The 20,614-nt window shown below is 45.1% G+C and overlaps 2 protein-coding genes across 6 annotated transcripts in view; one reads left to right on the top strand and one right to left on the bottom strand.

Annotated features, from left to right (window-relative positions):
- VMP1 (vacuole membrane protein 1) overlaps positions 1-19,345 on the bottom strand; it is a 64,315-nt gene extending 44,970 nt beyond the window's left edge. The window contains exons 1-5 of one of the 5 annotated variants that reach the window (XM_035343150.1): positions 19,211-19,345; positions 12,276-12,378; positions 10,117-10,252; positions 7,707-7,797; positions 5,428-5,538 (exon numbers count right to left, since the gene is read on the bottom strand). In XM_035343150.1, the coding sequence (XP_035199041.1) occupies positions 5,428-5,538; positions 7,707-7,797; positions 10,117-10,252; positions 12,276-12,351 (414 nt within the window). In that variant the 5' untranslated portion in view covers positions 12,352-12,378; positions 19,211-19,345. Of the gene's footprint in view, positions 1-5,427; positions 5,539-7,706; positions 7,798-10,057; positions 10,260-12,275; positions 12,379-15,991; positions 16,105-19,210 lie in introns of those variants that run through there. The other 4 variants (XM_035343152.1, XM_035343154.1, XM_035343151.1 and 1 more) reach the window with 4 other exon arrangements.
- Positions 19,309-20,265, top strand: PTRH2 (peptidyl-tRNA hydrolase 2). The gene is made up of 2 exons (XM_035343158.1): positions 19,309-19,441; positions 19,528-20,265. Exon 2 carries the CDS (start codon positions 19,599-19,601, stop codon positions 20,115-20,117), a length of 519 nt encoding a protein of 172 aa, XP_035199049.1. The 5' UTR covers positions 19,309-19,441; positions 19,528-19,598; the 3' UTR covers positions 20,118-20,265.
- Positions 20,266-20,614: the final 349 nt, after the last annotated feature.

Below are 20,614 nucleotides of genomic sequence, written 5' to 3'. Positions count from 1 at the left end.
CTACAGCTTTATCATGAGTCTCCTTGCAAGCTGAGCTCCTGAAACTGGAAAATTAAAATAATCAAGTTTAATTTTAAAAAGCTTTCAGTAGTCCTGGCAAGAAAGAAATAGGGTGTATTTGCTGTTTTTTTTTTTTGTTGTTGTTGTTGTTTGTTTGTATTTAAAAAAAAAAAAAAAAAATTATCACCAACAACAGGTTGTTCTTTTGGAAAAGCTAACGAGCTCATTATTGCACGAGCTGTCTGGATTTTAAATGCTCAGTTTCTAACCCAAACTCAGTTCGGACAGGGCCAAAACGCGAGTCATTTCACATTTCAGCTGCAAACTACTGTGCTTTTGGGAGGCCAAAATGTGACCTCTCGCCAAAGCCAAACCCTGGAACCAATTCAGGACAAAAGCGAGACATTGAACCCTCAAGCCCAGATAAACCCATACTGGCTCTCTAAAGCCAGCCCTGTCAATGAAGACACTGTCTTTGCAATTCTCTTCTTTTTAAGGGCAGTTTTCTGTTATTTTTCACAGCCTAAAATCACTGCTATGCTCTTTTACTCCGCTACAGGACACCCTGGGAGGAATTAAGTGACAAACCCACACATTGCAGTGCTGAAAAAATCCAAACTCTTTTCTGACCTCCACGCAGAAAGCATTCCTATTGTACCTCACGTTTCCTGTTTGTGCTAGCCCGCAATCCGGCTACCAACAAAAGCCTCCCCAGCAGTTGCTCCACTTGGCTCTACCAGCAAGCAAGCAGAGATCCATATTTAAAAAACAAAAACACAAACAATTGCAGACAGCCAAAACCCGCTCTGCACTTTTGACCTGTAAGGAATTTGCTTCCATTCATCCCCCGGCAGTGCAGATTTTAACAGACCATATCCAGAAAGGACGTTTATCAGCCGGTTTTCACACGAGGCATTCTGATAGGCATTAATTCTAAGCTCATTTTCTGCGCCTCGGTCGCATCTTTTGCGATCCGTTTGGTGAAGCGAAAGCAGATCACGCGGAGCGCTGCGCGAAGATGGCACGGGCAGCGCGGCTCCAGCCGAGCGCTCCACCTAGTGTCGCTGCTGCCAGCTCGTTCATGTCCCTCTGCAGCAGCGGATGGACCTCTCCAAGATGTACAAACAAGAAATTCCTGACAAGTTACCCGCAGTCATCTTCTTCTGGCAATTAGGTGATTCGTGCCATTTGTATTTTAACATAGGAGCGGTGTAAAAGAAAACATAAGGCTAAAAAAAACACAACTGTGTGCTGCTAAAACCAGGATCTGGAGTCGTTAATCATAATAGTTTTATTTCCTACAGAACCACAGCGTGATTACTATTTTTAAAGTGGTATTTTTAAAGAATTGTGAAAAACCTTTAATGGACTTTGGGAAAAAAAGCCAGCAGACTTGTTTTGAAAGTGTCAGAATAAAAAGGATTCTTGGAAGAGTGGCCTGCTTCCACATCTCTGTGCTGAAGACCTGCTCTGTGCCAGCCCTTAGCTCCCTGCCAATTTGCAGGCAGAGGATTGTTTCCCAAAAAGCCATGGCAAATTTTACATTTACTGCTTGCGACATCCAAGGGGACAGAACTGAACTAGGAGCCAATGCAGCAGATAATGTTAGGTCCTTTATAATATATATAGGAAGTTCTCAAATCACAGAAATGGCAATGAAAAGCCTACGATCAAACTAACAAAAATCAACCTTTCCCTCCTAGACCACGATGTTTTCAGCAAGAATATTCAGACAATGAACATTCTGGTGACCCACAAAATCCAAATCAGATGCAAACGGATATAAAGCAGGGGCACTAATGTGCCCCCAAAGGGAGACTGCTTTAGACTGTAAACTCCACTTTACACAAAACTGCTAGTTCCAACCACTGTCTTCTCAGTAACCCCAAGATCTCTCCTGGAACTTGAATCCACCTCACTCCACTTTGTGGCTGGCGTGAGATGCTCCGCAGAATCCAAACAAATGACAGATTTCAACCCTGGAAAAACAGCTACCCAGGCCAGAGTCATTCCTGTTCTGCAGCTATTGCATAACTATTTCTGTGAGCGATTTGCCCAGCTAACAGGCTGCGTTTATGAGCAGCTTGATACGAAATAGCTGTATGCACTCTGTGGAGGGCTATATTTAAGAAAGATGCACCTGTGTCACAGCTGAAGCAGTTCAGGCACTGTATGAACAGGTGCCTACATGCCAGCAATTCCTGCCTGTTGGCCCTTGATGGCAGAGACAATACTGCAAGCATCAACAAGAGCTCCGCAGCACATGGGTGGGCCCGGGAGCATTGTTCTCTAAGCATGTAATTGCATTCCCAGCAATCTCACTGTACATACACATTTAAAATGAGCAATTAATTATGAACAATTTTAAAATACTTACCGAGTCACTTCTTTACTGCCTGCAAATCCAGGCACTAAAGCAGAAGAGGATTTTTTGTTTGTTTGTTTTTTTAAAAAAATATTTTAATTTCTTTGAATCCATAGAAGAATAAGTTTTACCACAATCAAGAAATGTAATCAAAGTACACGGAAAATGGAAAGTAGATATACATCAATGTAAAATTCAGCATAGTGAGCTTACAACCTAAACTATTGTATTTCTACTTTTAGAGGAAGGTGCTGCACAATTAAAACAGCAAATTATTTAAAACCCCTCCTTTTGAAAACCAGAGCTCCTAATTGCTTTGTTTCCAGATGGGTTAAATACAGAATACTGCTCTGAACCAATTTCCCTTAAACTTACACCAACTGTCTTAAGTTGGCAATCCCCGTTCCCTTTCACACAACATGTAGCCCTAAAATCAGCAGATATTAAAGACTGTTACTCCATTGATAGTAAATTTCATATACATACTGCTGGCAGAGCTGTATTGACAAGAAAATTAACAGTTCTGCTACTTAAAATGGCAACACGCTGTCAGGGCAATAACCCCGTGTTCTTACACTCCCACTGCCATCTAGTGGCACAAAGCCCCATATGTTCCACCAGCTTAGGAACCGTTCAGTGTTCAGGCACGTGTAGTGCCCAGAAAGTGTATTTGTTCTCAATTTGCAGTCCTTGCTAGTCACCAAACCTTGCACAGGAGAAAAAAAGTAAAATGCGTCCTTGCTTCTCATACTGCGCTCATTGCCTTTGTGCAATTCCCTCAACAGAAAAATGCTTATCCCTATTACATATTTAAAGCAAACAAGTATTTCTCCTGTATTGATACACGTTAGATATTAATGGTATGATTTTATTACATTTTACTCCATAACCACCTTTTAATTGAGTGCAGTCTGTTTCCCCTCCCCAAAAATTGTGAAACTTACCTCTTACATTCCAAGTAACTTCACTACACCTGCAATAAATACCTCTGCGAACAATATTAAACTAAGTTGCTTTTTCTAGGTGATATTCCTCTTTGTAATCTATAAAAGGCTGCTCACTTACACCTCCTACAAACACAATGAAACTTATATTGACTATTAAGCCAGAGAAGTAATATTTTGTCTACGTGACTTAAATGTCAGGCTAGGTCATGACCTAAATGTACTAAGTTCACACACCCCACAGGAAAAGTTCAGTGATATGCTATGAAGTCTGATTTCTATTAAAGTAACTTAGAACTATTTTAAAAAATAAATTTAAAAATAGAGTAAAGGAAAGGTAATTTCATTCCACCTTCCTTCAGAAAAGCAGCAGTGCTGTCTTATAAAGACTTCTTTACAGGATAAAATCATCTTGGTTACAAAGATGATTTGTCTGGGATACAAAGTGACAACACTTGCTATTCTGCACCAGATCAATGTACAGCAAAGAAATATAACCACTTTCAAATGCAGTTTACAAATAGTGGGAAACATTTCCTATTTACTAGATTTCTGTCAACATGTGTAAAAATTAAGCACAGAACTGTACAGTAAGCTCTCCAATCTGCTTTAAAGACTGGCTAGATAACATGACATCTTTGGCTTGAAGAAATCAGACCACCAACCAGTGAGAGTCAACTTAAGAAAACAAACAAGCGAAAAAATATACAAGACAAAACTATCTTTTAGAAGTCTTTCTTATTGTTGGTTTAAATCATGATGTACTGATTTTCACAGCAAACCTGGAATTACTTTGGTTTCTCTTCCTTTCTCTGGCCTGATGAACAGCCAGCAATCCTTCCTGCGTGATTTTCACTCCCACCCTAGGCTAGGCTGGTGGAGCACCTAGACTGAGCTGAATTTGTGAGCTTTACTCCACCTCAGGCATCACTCAGTGCTGGGTTGCTCGTTTGCCTCTCCAGTGAGGTGGGCACCTCGGTTCAGGACTGATGATTTGATTGATTCTCCGCCTGCACAGCCCATGTGTTTTGCTGTCCCTAAGCTCTTACCATCATCTCTGCCAGTCAGAAGGATTCCTACACTGTCAAGTCACCGCTGTTCAAGCACTCTGCAGCATTGCATGCAAGATGTTCAGACTGTTCATCAGCTCTACTGAGTTTCTATTTCCAATCATTTAGGTTGACAGCAGTATTTTTGCCTAGAAGGCTGTTCATGCAGAAACTTGTTTCTGTTTAACAACAGTTCTTTCTCCCGTACCTTCTTCCTCCAGAATCTTTAGGAGAGAAGCTACACTAACAGACTGACACGACTGCAAACGATGCCTACGCAGATGTCACTAGATCTAATAGGCATTGCTTTGCTGCGTGGAAAAACACGAGTTTCTTGTTTCCTGTAGTGCTTTCTGTGTTAATGATTAAAGCAGTTCTGAAAGTAAACATCTGTAATTGTCCCAAATACAAGATGACATTTGTTGCATAAACTGGTTTTAATTATTCTGTGGCCATGAATCCTTTTCTTAAATCCAGGACAGTGGTTTCATAAACAAGGAACTAATCCAATGGCCAAAAGCAAAACACACCCAAACATTTCCCTAACTTTCCTAGCTAAGTTGAGATAAACAACATCATACCAATTTTCAGAACAACAGAGACTATTTTCTCTTTGTAGCCAAACATTTTTCTTGCTATTATTTTCAACGCAAAATTAATACAGACTGAACTACAAAACAGTTGCCTATTTCAGCGGTTTCAGCTAGAAGAATGAGCATTTTAAGCTACTAAAAGTATGCAGAAAATTTTAAAATGGAAACATTTGAGCTGCACACACTAGAAAATGTTTTATTTAAATTAGTAAATTAGAGCATAGGGCATTGGAGATTTTGACTCATTTCAAAGTGAAGGTTAACAGCAGACCAATATCTAGAGTTCAACACAAATATAGCGTAAGCTACACAACGAGGCTATACAATATAGAGTAACAACAACATTCAGAGCTTTGCAGCAATACCCTAAGTATTTCTTTTCCTTCAGAAGTACTTAAGTACTTACACAGAACTTAAAAACATGCAACAATTAAAATAAATGATTCAGAAAGAACACAGAATGGAAATATCCTTACCAAATAGAGCAGAAAGGTGTGAAGACCCGTTCCAAGTCCGACAGAGGACAGAATGCCTAATCCTACCCAATAGGCACACCAGAAGAACTTTTTCTCCATATACCGCACGTACTGAAAGAGAAAAGTCACAAAACAAACAAACATGGTGATGTTTCTTAGAGGAGAAAGTTAAAGCTACAGACAACTATCCGCGTTAGTTTGTATTACAGTAACAAACAGCATCCTAGATTCTTCTATTTGCAACGTACTACAGTTACAGCACAGGCATATGTACAGAGAACAATGCATTTTCAGAAGAAAAGCCCACATGCCTTATAACCAGCGAGATTCCAAGGAGACAGATTAAAAAATCAGGTTCAATAGTGAGGACTTGAAAATCCAGAATAGGCATACTAGGTTTGCACAGGTAAGCAATAAGCACCAGGCAACATCTACTGGAAGCCAAGCAAGCAGATAGATCAGGGAATTTCCTCAACGGATAAATAAAGGAACAGGGTTAGCTGCACTATTGAATGCTTTTATCTTGGACTCCTGAATAACCATGTTTGTTACTTCTAAGGAAAAGTTGAAACGTTCATTGCATGTTGCAAGTAAAGACATTTGAGAAAGTCTCAATAAATTCTGGACATAAGAGGGCTACAGCCAGGTACACTGCAGGGACGGGAGGCTGTATCTCACTCTCGCTGCCACGAGAGCAGTACCAGTAACAGGACGAGCAAGGTCATTAACTTGTCTATACCACAGCCCTAAGAAGAGGTGCCCTGCAATACCATGCATGGATCAACAGCAGTGATGTGAAGTTTACCAGCCTTAACCAGCCTCCAGCCTGCCAGAGTACAAAAAAAAGTCCTGAAAATGGCCCCTGAAACTGCAAGTATACTTGGCTATTCTGAATATGGTTTTGGAAGACAGCAGCTTGTATGTTCAATTATATGTTGATGGTACACAGAGATAGGGAGAGTGTTTAGCAGGACATGGACGTTAGGTAAGCAGCTCTGGAGGAAGGGGGGTGGACAGATAGCTGCTGGAGCACACAACTGAGACAACACGGAAGAGAGCTCCAAGCACCGCTGGACGCTGCAGGCATGCTCCCCTTGCCCATCCCAGAGGAGCAGGCTTCTTTCCAGCAGGCTCAAGGAAACCTCTGGAGGCACTGCTCTGCCAAGCCTTGCACCACAGCCCCAGGCAGCTCAGGGGGCACGTGCCTCAACACTAGTTTGTAAGAGCCATCTAGTGGCAAATGTTGAGTGCATCAAGCTCCAGCCTCGTTGCCGGCAAAGCCACCATCCAGGGCAGTTTTTAAATGAAGGAGGTATTTGTCCATCAGGAACAGGAATGGACCGCTGATCTACCATCTGCCAACCCACCCTGCGTGTAACTGCTTAGGTCTCAAGCATGGGACTGAGCAAGCAAGGATGCAGTGAGCTGAAGAATCTCATTTCACAGCATTAAGTGACCCGTCCCGGGAAGCCTGGATTCCTGTTCCAGACCTGTGTGTCCCTCAAGCAGTGACATAGCACAGCAGTACAGATGGAAACAAGTTCTGTGGGATTGGGAACCTGGTGGTTTTCAGAGTGGTAAGGTGATTCAGCTGCACAAGGAAATGCTCTGCTGGGTTAAAAAGGGCTGCCCTCAGAGAAAACCTGAAACTCAAGGAGAAATGGAGAGGGGAAAGGTGTAGACAACACCATCACCTTACGCTTAAAGCAAGCACCTACACTTCAAGGGATGTAAAAGCATCAGTCTTTGTGTAACCCAAGAAAGGTAAGTTTTTAAAACAGCCGTTGTAAGACAATGGGAGTATAAAAAGCATCATGGAACCAGGTTTGAGCCACAAAACCATTTCATGCCTGCATGTATGCCTGAGTTGGTCAGGATACCCTTCCATAGCAATAGAAACATTTCTTGGAAACCAATCAAGTCATGACTCAGTTTAACATTTTCTCAAGAGTTCACACACTACTATTTAAAGCTTGTTAGCAACAGATGTGAAAGAATACTGCAGCATCAGAGGTGTGCTTGTTTAGGAACAGATGAGAAGTGGAACACCTACATATGCAACAAAATAGATGAAATGATACAGCTGATCTTCCCCCATCCTTAAAACGCAACTCATCCACACATGACACAAGGGGAGTGATGACATGATAAACAGATAACCTTAGCAAGTAGGGGTTAAAAAAATGCATTACAATCTCATTACTCAATTCCCAGAACGTCTGTTTTAACACATGGACAGAAAGTATTAGCCCCAGGAAAGCAACCTGAAAGCCTCATACCTGTTGATGTCTTCCTTCAACATAATATGTAGCTGTAAGCACTGCAAGCATCAGTAAAAAAGCCACCAGGATACTTCGTCGATGCCACAATCTTAAAAGACAAATGGTGATTAGTGTTTTTCATAATTTAGCATGCATTTCAAAGCAACTTCAGTTATCCCTGGAGAGTGGGTCTGTGTGGATGTAGTCAGTAGGCAAAATGACAGCGGAAAAGTTTGCTGTTATAAAAATGTAAACCTCCCAAGAACTAGCTGGGGAGCCTTTATTCTTTACAGAAAAATCTCTAGTTCACTGTCAAATGAGAACAAAAAGTTCAGACATCATTTTTTTTTAAAAAAAAAAAAAAAAAGACAAGTAAAAGGCAGTAACTTGCTGCAAGCAAACAATCTAAAAGCTAACAATCAGCTTCTGCAGCCAAGAGAGTTTCAAATACAGGACCACCAAAAACATTCGTGGTTAAGCCAAGTGCAAATCAGGCACTAGCCCTGTGCAGGGGATGATCTGTGGGTGGGTAACAGAAGTGCTGATTTCAAACTGTGCTGATGGGTAGAGCCACAGTGACAGTAAAATGAGCAAACCTCAACACTATTTTGGTTCTCTTAATCTGCTGAAGTTAGTACCTCTTGTTACAGCTCCAAGTTTAATACATACATTTTTGCTAATTATGAAGCATTGGGAAGCTACTACAGGTAAAGGGAAAAAAGCATTTTTATGATATCCGGTTACTTTTGCACCTGCCTAATTCTGTGAGGCTGCAATATTACTGCTTGACACATACGTGGCCACACACAGCTGATTAAAGAATATACTTCTTATTTTCTGGGAAACACTATTACACTGTCATCTAATGCTATAAAGAAAAGGAAGTGCTAGCATCACTTAAAAATCACTGACATGAAATAGTGAAATAAATGTAATTCAACTATTTAAATAGGCAGAAGATTGAAATACAGGAAGTGTAATACAGCAAAACAGTAACAAATGTTTCATATTAAGGAGGCTGAAAAAAGTTCCTTTAATCTTCCTGTAATTGTAAAAACGTTTGTGCTGCTTGTATCAGTACAAGAGTTGGATTTCCAAGCGATTGTCATTTAAATCCCAGTTTACTCAAGTGGAACACAGGAAACCATTAAGTGTCAACCTGAGGTCACCTTCATAGTTTAGAATCTAGTTGTTATTTTCTGTAAAGACATCGTCATTTTACACAGCATGGCTGTGGTTGTTTAATTCTATGTTGTACAGTGACACACAACATAGATGTGCTGCACAACTGAGGATGGCAATGCTATCTGTAACAACCTTTAGTATCTAGGAAGCCAGGCAGGAGCTTAAAATAACACCTCCGATGTTATTTCTGCTGTGTTTAAGTAAATAGTTGTTTCTGACAATCTCCAAGCAATGTTAAAAGCTGAGAAGGCAGTTCTCAAAGAACATTTCCAAGGAGAGCTGAAGGAATGTACACAGTAAAATAACTGAGCTTTGGGGTTAGATTATTTTGGGTGGGAGGAGCACAGGGGGATTAAGACTAAACTATCTAAATCTGCTACTTTTCATTCTAGAAAATCAAAAACTCTGCAAAGGAGCAGCCCAATAGCTAGAATCAGCCAAGGTGCTATTAGATACTGCCTTCTGACTGGGAAAGTGATTGTAAAAACAATCCCAAACAAAGATTCCAGTTACCAACACAAGCACTAGGTGGTTGCTACTCCTGGCTTTTTCTGTTGCCAATTTTATTCACGTTTGCCTTTTGATGCTCCAAAATCTCCCAAGGCTGGAGCATTAAGAAATAGCTATGCATTTCAGCAGTAGTAGATGTCAGGCAATTTGCAAGTAGAAGTCCTAAGTAGAATAAAAGCCCATTTCATCCAGGGTGTAAATGATGCTTAGGGAAAAGGCTTCAATAAATAACTTCCTGCTGTGAAAGGGACCACGTAGCTTAGAAGCAGTCCTCTAACAGGGTGTCATAAACATCACTGTAAATTCCACGTAACCCTGAACTCTGCCCTAGCTGAGTTATTTCAAGATCATTAAGTGATACTAACACGCGTATTAAAAGATCAGTACTTAACACTGCAGTCTTAAGCACAGTATCTCTTGCCTTCAGGATCCCTAAACACTGTCCCATTCTTTCAAATTGGCATATTCAACTCTTCAGGAAGTTTGCAATTCTCTTCCATCGAGACCTTACTGTATTTACACTTATGCAATTTAGGCAGAAGGTCTGGGTACACAGCTGGAAGCGTGGTATGTTCCAGTAGCCACCTTTAAGGGACAAAAATAAATATGTTTTCTAGAAGAAGAATTTTAAAGTAGTGAATCATCAGGAAAAGTGAGATGTCAGAATGACCTACTGAATCAGAGCATGGGTTTCCCCAGAATGCTTAGTAGAAGTTAAAGAAAGTATCTTTACTTTATGGTCCATTCCTTCAAGTTTATTAGTGTTTCCAGGAAAAAATACTGCAAGGTAACAAGCGGTTGTCTCCAGAGGACAATATTCAACCTTTCTTCTCGGTCCCTTCGCTTCCGTTCACCCAACAAAGAGGAGTCTGCAAATGAAAAGCAACAGAAATATAAAACCACAGGCTGGCAGTTCAAATTCCATCCCGCCCAAAAATACACTGATTATTTCTTGTTAGGAAGTTAACTTGAGCTCCCCGTCATCTTTTCCACTTATCACAAAGCATTTGCTCCAAGGGCATCGGAAATCGGGTGACCTCCAGCAAAGGAAATGCAGTGGCTTTTCTTCCACGTAGCTGACAGCCATTCAAGAACTGGCTCAGGGTGTAGAAAGTCTGTTAAATGTATTAGCATTTATGCAAAACACTGCACTATTAGCTACAAATCAGCTAATCCAACAGGTCAAATGTGTCTCTCTTGCCCACTACAGCGACCACATTTCACTTTGAACTTCTGAATTTGGTTCTCTTCCAAAGCTATTCTCAGACGTCTCCAATCGAACTAGATTGGATTACGTGTGCTTTCCACACACTTCAGTCCCCGTGTAACTGGATAACAGTATCTCTCCTCCCAGTCAGGGGGCTCAGGCCATGTGAAGCCGTGCCACGCTGCTCAGCTTCTCCAAAACGAGCCCAAAAGACAGGATGTGCTCCCACGAGAAGGGCCTGCCTGTAGACCACAGTCCTTCACTAGGCTGACACTACACATTTGGTTGCTTTTAACCACAGTAATTCGGTTATATTGCAGTGCCCGACACGACGACTGCAACAGCAGTTACCAGACACTTCGGTACAAGCATAACAAAAAGGATCTTCTAATAAAAATGTGTTATTTTGAACTCAAAGTATATTCAGGATTAATAAAAATCCTTAGCTATTTTTGGATGAGGATGCTTTGCTCAAAGGTCATAAGGACAAGGAGCGGCAGTATTTTTTACATTTTTAAGAAAATGAATTATGAGATAAGAGAAAAACCATGAAACAGTGAGAAAATATAGAAAACTAACTTTTATCCAAATAGTATTCAAAATTTAAATTAGGATAAAGCTGTTACATATAGAACATGAATCTAATCTGAATCCCTATCATGTTGTAACCCAAGAGGTTTTGTTCCAGTAACTCAAACATGCTGCCTTATCAGATGTTGGTATCTGGCTTAGATCTGTTCCATACATACAGGCATACACTTCTTTAAATCCTGCCACATTCCTTGCTTCAAGAATTTTTGGTCTCCACCTTTTCCACTTAATATGTCTAATAAAAATGCTTCAACCTTGTTGTTTTTTTATTACTTTGTATGTTCTTCGTAAAGGTCATCAAAGACAATGGCGTAAGACTGTGTACAACTTGAGAAATCACTTGGTTACAAAACTTAATTAAATATGGAACTGGCACATTCAAGGCTGACAGGAAGCAAACTAAGATGATAATTACACTCTACAGCACAGATAAATCCGTGACACAAGGATCTTCATGAAACATTCTCAGATATATTTTTTTTTGCATGAATTCTAAACATGAGCCTGCTTTGGACATAGCTGTTAGGAAAAACAAAGACAAGGCAGGAGATGAAGTAGGTAACTGTTTTCCCAGTAATTTATCATTGAAAAATGCTAAGCTATAGCGAAGCTAAATGTCAATAGAAACACTGGAAATTAGGAGACTAAAATCTGGATTTGTCCCAGTGTAAAACTCTCCCAGAGATTATCATCAAGTACTAACTCTTCAGAGCCAAAGGGTGGGGCTGTGTAGCCTGCCTTCGACAGCCACGTTTGCCAACATAGTTCAGCTTTTCAGCTCCCAGCTCCTGTCGGTACCCAAGTCAGCTTTACGGGGCTCACATGTGTGTAAGCTACAGAATAGGAATGCAGAAGGAAAAAGATTGTAGAGAGAAGCTGAATGGAAATACACAGCATAAAACTAGTCTCTGCCTTTACATTACACAGGTTCTCTTCATTTCAGATTTATAGGTGATTAAGTTTCCAGTATTGATTCAGGCTTCTCCCTTTGCATTATCTGGGCATAAAGTGCACCAACAAATTCCTTCTGAATGTGCTGGCCATTTCACTCACCAGGCTGACCAGCTGAGAACATTAAGTCGTTTTCCACCTACCTGTGAAGTTTCCATTGTGCTGTTCTTTGATCATTCCTGTGCGTCTCTGGTCACAATCTGTTCCATTCTCTGCCATTTCATAGATCAATCACGTACGGGGGATCTAAGAGCAAAACAAAACCAAAAACCACAATGTCTCTATTTCTGGTTCTGAAGATTCCATTTACTCTGTAGTCCAAAGATGCACGCAACCCTCCAGTAGTTCTCCAAATGACAGTTATCTTGCATCGCACTGTTAAAAAGGAGAAAGTGTTTCCATTCCCACAATGACAAAGTTTAAAACATTTCCACCCACGGAAATCTGATTTTTTTCACTTCAATGACAAAACTCCCTCGCTTCTCTAACTGAAGAAAAGCTCGTTGAACAATCCCTACCATTAATCAGCCCACTGCTTGGGCTCCACAAGGAGCAGAACTTCACACAAGCTTCAGTTCAATCCCTAAAGAGAGGCTTAAGATTTGATTCTCGTATTAGAAAGCATCTATCCTGGCAGCAAGCTCCCACGTTGTAAGCACGTAGACCTCAAAGCCTTCCCATTCTAGGAAAGTACCCCTCAATGTGATAAGAAAGAAACAGAATTCCATCTCATGGTGTACAGTCTAACAACTCTAAAACAGAAAAGGAAAGCTCTGCAACCGTCTAAAGGAAAGCTTTTTGAGAAGTGTACGTTCTCTCTGCTAGTTTAGCCTCTCTTCGTTGAGATCAGCCTTAAAGACCCAAAGAGCTGCTGTGGTTTTCCTTATCCAGGAGAGTAAATAGTGCAGCAACTGGAAGCCAGCACGAAGCAGAATGTTGCAAGAGTTTCCCCACCACCAAGAAAAAAAGAAAAGACCTGAGCAGCTGACAGTTCTTATGCAATCACACAAGAAGTAGCCAGTCGGACCCTTTGCTTTAAAACTCCGCTCTTGCATCTTAAAACAGTTCCTGGAATTTTATCTTGGAAAGAAGAGTCCCGCAAAGCTAAAGCACCTCGTTTGCATTATATTTCTCCCCATAAGCAAACTTGATTTACAGTTTTTGATACGCTGCTTCTGCTGGGAAGTAGTACAACACTAGAATGACAGGTTATATAAAACTGTCTACTGCAGGAAATTAAGATGTTATGGCAAAAATAGTTCTTCTTTGATTTATGTCAGGCTCAAGAGCCAAGCCACAATTCAGGTTTGGTAAACAGGAGCGAGATCTTCGCTTTGATTCACGCTGCAATCATTTTGTCATTTTTTAATGAAACGTTAGAAGATTTAAGATACCATGTATGTTTCACATTTCCAGGGTTTCACAAATGAGATTTAGACAGGCGTTCTGTTAAACAGGCACAACGCTCAGGCTTAATACAGTAAAACAGATTACAGATAAAAATTGCTAGTTAGACTGTGGTCATTAACGAGGTTTTATTTAAAACCCCAAAGTCAAAAAGCATCAAGGCCTTAGCAAGGAGCACTGCCTCCACCAGCTTCTTTCCGAAAGGAGCACAAATATAAACGTGGCTAGTTAAGCAAACTAGTAGAAACTAACCTCTTGACACGTTACAGCTTTTATTCATTGAAACCTGGGCCCCAGAATACCCAAAGCACCAGGGGAATTCAGGGAACAGCCTTGCAGAGGTTTGCTTCTGAAGAACTCTGAAGGGCTCAGCCAAGGACAACAGGGACTGACCTGCTGCAGTAAGAGCCCCACAGCATCCTTCCGCAGTCGCTTGCGGTTGAAGCTTTGCTCCGAACTGCTAGTCAAACACCACAGAAACACAAACCTCTCTCCTCACACCAGGCTTACGGCAGCAGCCTGAGCTGAAAGCCAGAGGAGTTCCACCAGCACCTAGCCGAGGACACCAGGCCCGTCACTACAGCGACACAAGGATCAAACATTTCGCCACCTCCTAATTTCTGCCGGCCAGTAAGGCCCTGAAAATGGTGGAAAACTGTTTCTAGCAACTGCACTTGCCACTGGTGGGTTTATTTTTATAGGCATAAAACTGTTTATACTCATTTCCCCTATAAATTGATACGCGTATATCAGGCACACAGATGTACACACACATTTACACACAGATGAATTTGGGCACAGGACCACTGCAATTGGACCCCCGCAGTTCCGCAGTTTCCTAGGAAGCCATTCTACACCAAGCCACACAAAAAAAGTGTTTTAGTTTAGGAATCTTCGGTTACTTTTTGTTTTTTCCTAGATTTAGCCTTCAGAACAGAAGTGGCAATTGGTTTGTTCTCTGCACCTAGCTTAATTTCAAGGAAGTTAATTTGGGGTGATACGAAGTGCTGTCCGTGTCCGATGCTCACATCTCAGCAGTGCACAGCACCTCCTTCCCCATGAGCTGCATCCACCACAACCCACTAAACGCCTTACCGGCGCTCAGAGCCAGCGCTCTCTGGGGTTCCCGATGTATCGATGCACACGTATCGACACGCGTATTACGGCTTTCGCAACCTCAGCTAACAGAGGTTTTACCCTGTTTTACCCAGTTTTACCCTGCCTGCTCGGAAAGGCATCAGTCTGGGAGTAGCTTTGTGTAACACTACCTCGAGTACACAAACAAGTATTTACAAAGATAAATAACCCCCCACACACTTGTGTAGGGTGTGTATTTGTTAAGAAGGCCCCAAAGCTCAGCCATCCTGCAGAAGTCAGAACTCAGATTTAAGAGCAGAATTGGCTGGGAGAGCTGGGACCTATCGCAGGGCAAGTCTGGCAGGGCTGTGATTCGGAAACCAGCCGCCCGCTGGTTTCAGAAAGAACTCAGCTTACCAAAGCCTAGTTATACTTAGAGCATCCTAGCGTAACGAACAGGAGGGTGTGCAACCAGGAAGTTAGCTCCCTGCTGCATTTGACACCTACAGAATCACCAGTCCTGCACTGATGTCTCCACGTGGAGATCAACTGGAGAAGGAAAGTGAGCCAAAACGGAATTACCTTTTGTTCACCGTGTCCACATCCTCAAGTCTACGCCAAATCTATGAGAGCTCAAAGAAAATTCAATCCCAGCTGTCAAACAGCCCCTGCTTCTTATGAACCCTAGGACAGACACACAGCCTACAGCCAAAACGAATTTCCCAAGTCCATTGAGCAGCTACCAGCAAACATACAAATAAACCACGAAGAGAGCGAGGAAAACAACTTTGAACAGTTTTTATATCAGTCGCTGAGATCATCTGCTAGAGCTGTGCTCAGACAAGAACTTCTTTGTAGGGCTGAACAAACAGCCCACAATGCATTATTCAGCTTCAGTGCAATCCATAACATGAAGTACAAAAGGACAATTATTGCCAGTCAAAATGTAAACGGACCAACAAAAAGGGCTCATCTGTGACTGGCACTTCGCAGCCTAAGTGAACAAAGCGTAACGAGCTATTAGAACACGGGAACATTACACACTGCAACTTCTGCACTCCGTAACCAGAGAGAAGGACAAACGTGTCTTCTTTCTGAGGTCCTGGGGAGGCTGCTGAGCGCCCCGCGTTGGGTCACTGTTCTTCAGTTGCAACAAAGAGAACAAAAGGTAGACTTCCACGGGCGTAACTAACTGCACTAAGCCAGGCGGATTTCCACATCTGCAGCACGGTTCTGTTTCGGAGATGGGATGCTCAACAATTTTACACAGTAAGCTCTCCTTCAGAACTCAACTCCCTCCGAGCTCAACGACTGCCTGCGCAAGAACACGTTCAGATAAAGGACAAGACCAGTGCTGAAGAGAAACGTTACGTACCCCTGCAGCTCCGTAAAACTGCCCCACTCTTCACCGCGCCTTCTGTATTCGAAGCCGGCAGAACAGACAACTACGTCCTTAGCTTTGTAGGCTCTCAAGACCAAAGTGAGCGCTCTTCCAAACCTTCTGTCCCTACAGAGGAAGGTAACGCTGCTCATCATGTGATACAGGACTGCCAGGGTCCCTGACATGAAGGTTAATAACTTTCCTAAAAGCCAGGGAAAGTATAAGAAGTACCTGCTTTATTTTTCCAGTCCTTTAACACTCAGGGGAAGCATTCAATTAAAATAAATTAGGACACATCTGAAAGATGTTCAAAATCTCTATAGACGTAGCTATTACGGGCTCCTTTCCTCTGAGTGCATTTATTCCCATCCTAAAAATGTTTTTCTAACTAAAGTAGTTTAATCCCTCAAAGGCAAGGACAACCAATTCAGTTGAAGACTACAGGTCTGCATTTTGTGGGTTATGCCTCTGTGCACCAGACCTATTTTCCAACTCCTAACCAGATGAAGTTTCAAACAAAGGAGTCAGCTTACAATTTAGAGTTAAGATTGCTGTTTTTCCAAAAAGCTTTTGGAGCATCTCTTAGGAAAGCACGGATTAATGTTGTCACACGAGCTTCAGGGATGCCACGCTTTTTCTTCTGGGGTTAAGAGAAGTTGTGATTCTGCTGTTAAGGCTGCGCATTTCAAACTCTTCTCCAGTGAACCACGAACACTGACGGCTGCCTGTGTAGATCCAGCAAGAGAATCAGCGAGTAGAATAAAGTCATCACACAATGCATAGGTGGAAAGGCACGAAGACGGTAGGAAAGACAAAATTCAGGTTGCCCAGGTCTTCGCAGCGAGCTCTTGCGGAAAGTTCAAAGAAACTCCTTAAATAAAAAAGGAAACTACAAAACTGGGAACATGAGCATCGTCAGCACAGCACGCCGCGCCCCAGGGGAGGGCACAGGCTGGGTCTGAGCTCCTTACTCCTCGTGCAGGTGGGCAGCAGCGGGCCTGGGGGCAGAGCAGCAGGGCTGGGGGCAGATGGCAGCTTAGGGAAGGGGGTGGCTCCACTAACGGGGACAGAACAAGACTTAATATTCAGGTGATTAAGCTGCCATGGTGTCTTTCACATCCTGGGTTTCAGAGGGCTATAGGGAAATCCGTGCACATTAATGTGTTGGCAGAGGGTGGACGCAGCCCTCAGCCCGCGTGCTGCGCTCTGAAGGTGGCAGTCAAGCTCTCATCGTCAGAATCCCCGTGCTTCCAAAAAGAAGGGAGGATAGAAAGGTCACAGGAATTGTCACAGAACAACAGAGCCTGCACAAAAAAAGCCCTGCTAAAATTTAACCAGGAGAGAACCAAGGGTGAGAAAAATAAGAGCATGAACCCAGCCTTAAGAGTCGCTGCCTCTGGCTGCTCCAGCGGCGGCACAGAGAGCAGTTTGGTCGGAGCTTTGCCCTTATCCCCTGCTCTAAGTGCTGGGGGCAGCGTCCCCGCAGCAAGATGCCCGAGCGTGCCCAGCCGTGAAACCACGGAGCTGCTGCTGGGAGAGGCGGCACAGATCAAGTGCAACAGAGACGAAAGGCACAGAGGTACCTAACAAGTCCCAGGGAGAACAGTGGCCGAAGCGTTCTCCCAAGGCTTCCTCTGCTTTTTACAGGCGTTCACTGCCTCTGCCTTGAACCAACGCGGTTTCACGACGGCTGCCTCGGCCACGCTCCAAGAACGGCCTGCCCACACCAGGTGAAGCACGGGGGCTACTTCGGAGCCTTGCTAAAGAGGAGAACATTTCTTCAACAAATTCGCGGTACACGAGGCTGCCTGCCTCACATCTTATTGTCCCTTGGGTCTGTCAGGTCAGCGTGACACCAAACCCAGCCAGATGCTGCCCCACGTCCCACACTTGGTGTTGCAACAGCCTCAAGGCTGCACCCTCCGTTCCCGTGGGATGGCAAAGTCCAGCCAGCTCACGCTTCTCCACATCGAGCTGAAGGTAAAGGTCTAACCAAAGGTGAGGGCTTCTCATCACAACTGTGCCAGAAAAAAGACTGCTCTGCTCTAACTATTGCTCCTGAAGTGTGGTAGGCTTGGGTTTGTTTTAAAAACAGAGCTTATTAAGAAATAAGAGGAAATCTCAAAGCATGCATTAACATTCTAACAATGGGTATTCACAGGACGCAGTCAGTTATGACAGGTTCCAAGGCTATTCAGAGACAACCCCAGGAAAAGACTCTTTGAAGTGGAAACAGCGCAGACTTCCCAGCTGAAGGCTGACACCAGCTTCCAGCACCCTCCCCTTTCTCAGTGCCACTTCCCACTTCAAAGCCCCCTCTTCCCCCAGAAATGACCAGCACCATTGGTTTCACCTGGTGAGCAGGGCAAGAAGCTCAAGTTACCAAGCAGCGCAAACCTCCCACTGCACGACGGCAAGCGTGCTATTTCAAACTCTCATCTGCAAGCACGGGGTGAAGCAATCGTTACAACCATCACCTATTACCCACAAATAATAACAAAGAGTCCGCCCCGTGATGTGGAATTAAAGCAGGCTGATGTTATGGAGCCCCTTTGGAACGCTCCAAGGAATAAAGGCGTAAGCTCACAGCCCCCGACCCCAGGGCGCTCAGCCCGAATCCTTGGAGATAACCAAACCCGGGTCCCCGCTTGTTGGCGGGCACCAGCCCTGGCAGCACAGAGAACAAGGGCAGGAGCGAACTGGTACCGAAGCTGTGGAGGCTCTCGGGGGATCTAAGGGGACAACCCGGTTTCGCAACGCTTCAGGGAGAAGCACCGCTGCCACACCTGCAGCTCCCCTCCCCCCGGGTCACCGAAATGCCTCCAACCACCGAGGCTGTAAAAGCAGCGCCTCGCTGCCGCGGGGCGTTCTGATACCGCTCAGATCCCCGGGCACCAGCCCCGTGCAGCCGCTTCCCTCCCCTCAGGAGAAGGGGCCGCGGGGACCCCCGGTGCCTCGGGGCCGATCCGAGGCAGCCTCCCGCCCCCCCCCCCCCCCCCCCCCCCCCCCCCCCCCAGCCCCCTCAGGCCGCCCCCAGCCCCTTAGCGGCCGGCCCCGGGGGCTGTTGCCATGGAAACCGCGGGGCCCGGGACCGGCCTGAGGGGGGAGCGGCGGCCGGTAGCAGCTGGGGGCGACGGGAGCGGCTCCCCAGCGGCCTGAGGTGCCCCGGGGTAACCGAGCGGCCCCGAGCCCCCCCGCCCCGCCCGCACTCACCGCGCTGCGCCCCGGCTGCTCCCGCTGGGCCCGGGCCAACCCGGAAGTGGGAGGCGGAGCCCGCCCGCTCCGCTGACGTCACTTCCCGCGCAAGGCAGAGCACCGCCCGCGCCCCCTTCTCCAGTGCGCTCTCCGTGGCCGGCGGAGCCCCGCCCCTCGGCGTGCTGGCGTCACTTCCTGGCGACGGCGGCGGCGCGGCCTGGTGGCAGCGTGGAGGCGGCGGCGACAGCGGTAAGGGCCGGGGGGGACTGGGCCCGGTTTTAACGGCCCCGGCCCGGCCCTGACGGCCCCGTTCCCCTCCCCTCCTGTCGTTCCAGGCGCCCCCCGGAGCCGCAGCACGGCGGAGCAGCCCCCGGCCGCGCCCCGGCAGCAGCCGCCCGGTGCCGCCATGGAGCAGCTGAGCAAGGCGGGGCTCCTCGGGCTGGTGGCGGGCGTGGCGTGCGGCGTCTGCCTCGGCTGGGGCCTCCGCGGGAGGCTCCTGAGGCAGTCCCGGGCCCGGACGGCGGCGGCCCTCGGAGGAGCGGGACCCGAGGCGGCGGTGCCCGGGGAGGACGGCGAGTTCAAGCTGGTGCTGGTGGTGCGGAACGACCTCAAGATGGGCAAGGGGAAGGTGGCGGCGCAGTGCTGCCACGCCGCCGTGTCGGCCTACAAGCAGGCGCAGAGGAGGACGCCCGAGGTGCTGAAGCAGTGGGAGTACTGCGGACAGCCCAAGGTGGTCCTCAGGGCTCCCGACGAAGAGACGCTGATCCAGCTGCTGGCCGAGGCCAGGAGCCTGGGCCTCACCGTCAGCCTGGTGCGGGATGCCGGCCGCACGCAGATCGCCCCCGGCTCCCAGACGGTGCTCGGCATCGGGCCGGGCCCAGCCGATGTAGTGGATAAAGTGTCCGGGCATCTAAAGCTCTTCTGATTTTGGGGCCAAATAAAGTGCCAGTGCATTGATATCTGTCAGTACTGAGGGGTAAAATCCAAAACTTGGACTTATTCTATCTGCTCTCAGTAGAAATAAATATTTTTTTTTTTTTGTAAAAAACTTAAACTTGCAAAATTTAATGCTGTTCATGAGTTTCTCTAGTTTCTGTATTGCATTCTAAAACTGGAAAGAAAGTGCTAAGCTGGGTAGAGTTAGGAGAAGCAGAGCTGAATTTTCCTATCCTAAGTAGGAGGAACCAAGCATTTCTAAGACTTGTGCAGCTGATGACTTAACATTTTGTCTGCTTTACTGACTGAATACAACCATTAGAGAAGGTTGTTTTGTGCCAAAAATAGAAGGTGCCTCTCCACCATTGCCTTGCATGAGGATTTCCCAGATTGATTTTGTAATTCACAACAGAGTGGCTGCTAGAGCAGTTAGAGATTGCCCCATACAGCAGGGGATGGCTGCAGCTAACTTAGTGTGCGGTTTCT

Source organism: Oxyura jamaicensis, chromosome 19 (assembly GCF_011077185.1).
Source record: "Oxyura jamaicensis isolate SHBP4307 breed ruddy duck chromosome 19, BPBGC_Ojam_1.0, whole genome shotgun sequence".
Lineage (NCBI taxonomy): Eukaryota > Metazoa > Chordata > Aves > Anseriformes > Anatidae > Oxyura > Oxyura jamaicensis.
Note: the sequence above shows the minus strand (reverse complement) of the source record. Positions and strands in the feature narration are given on the sequence as shown.

Excerpts from the sequence above, each read along its gene's own strand:
- PTRH2 (XM_035343158.1), top strand. The coding sequence starts at position 19,599 with ATGGAGCAGCTGAGCAAGGCGGGGCTCCTCGGGCTGGTGGCGGGCGTG.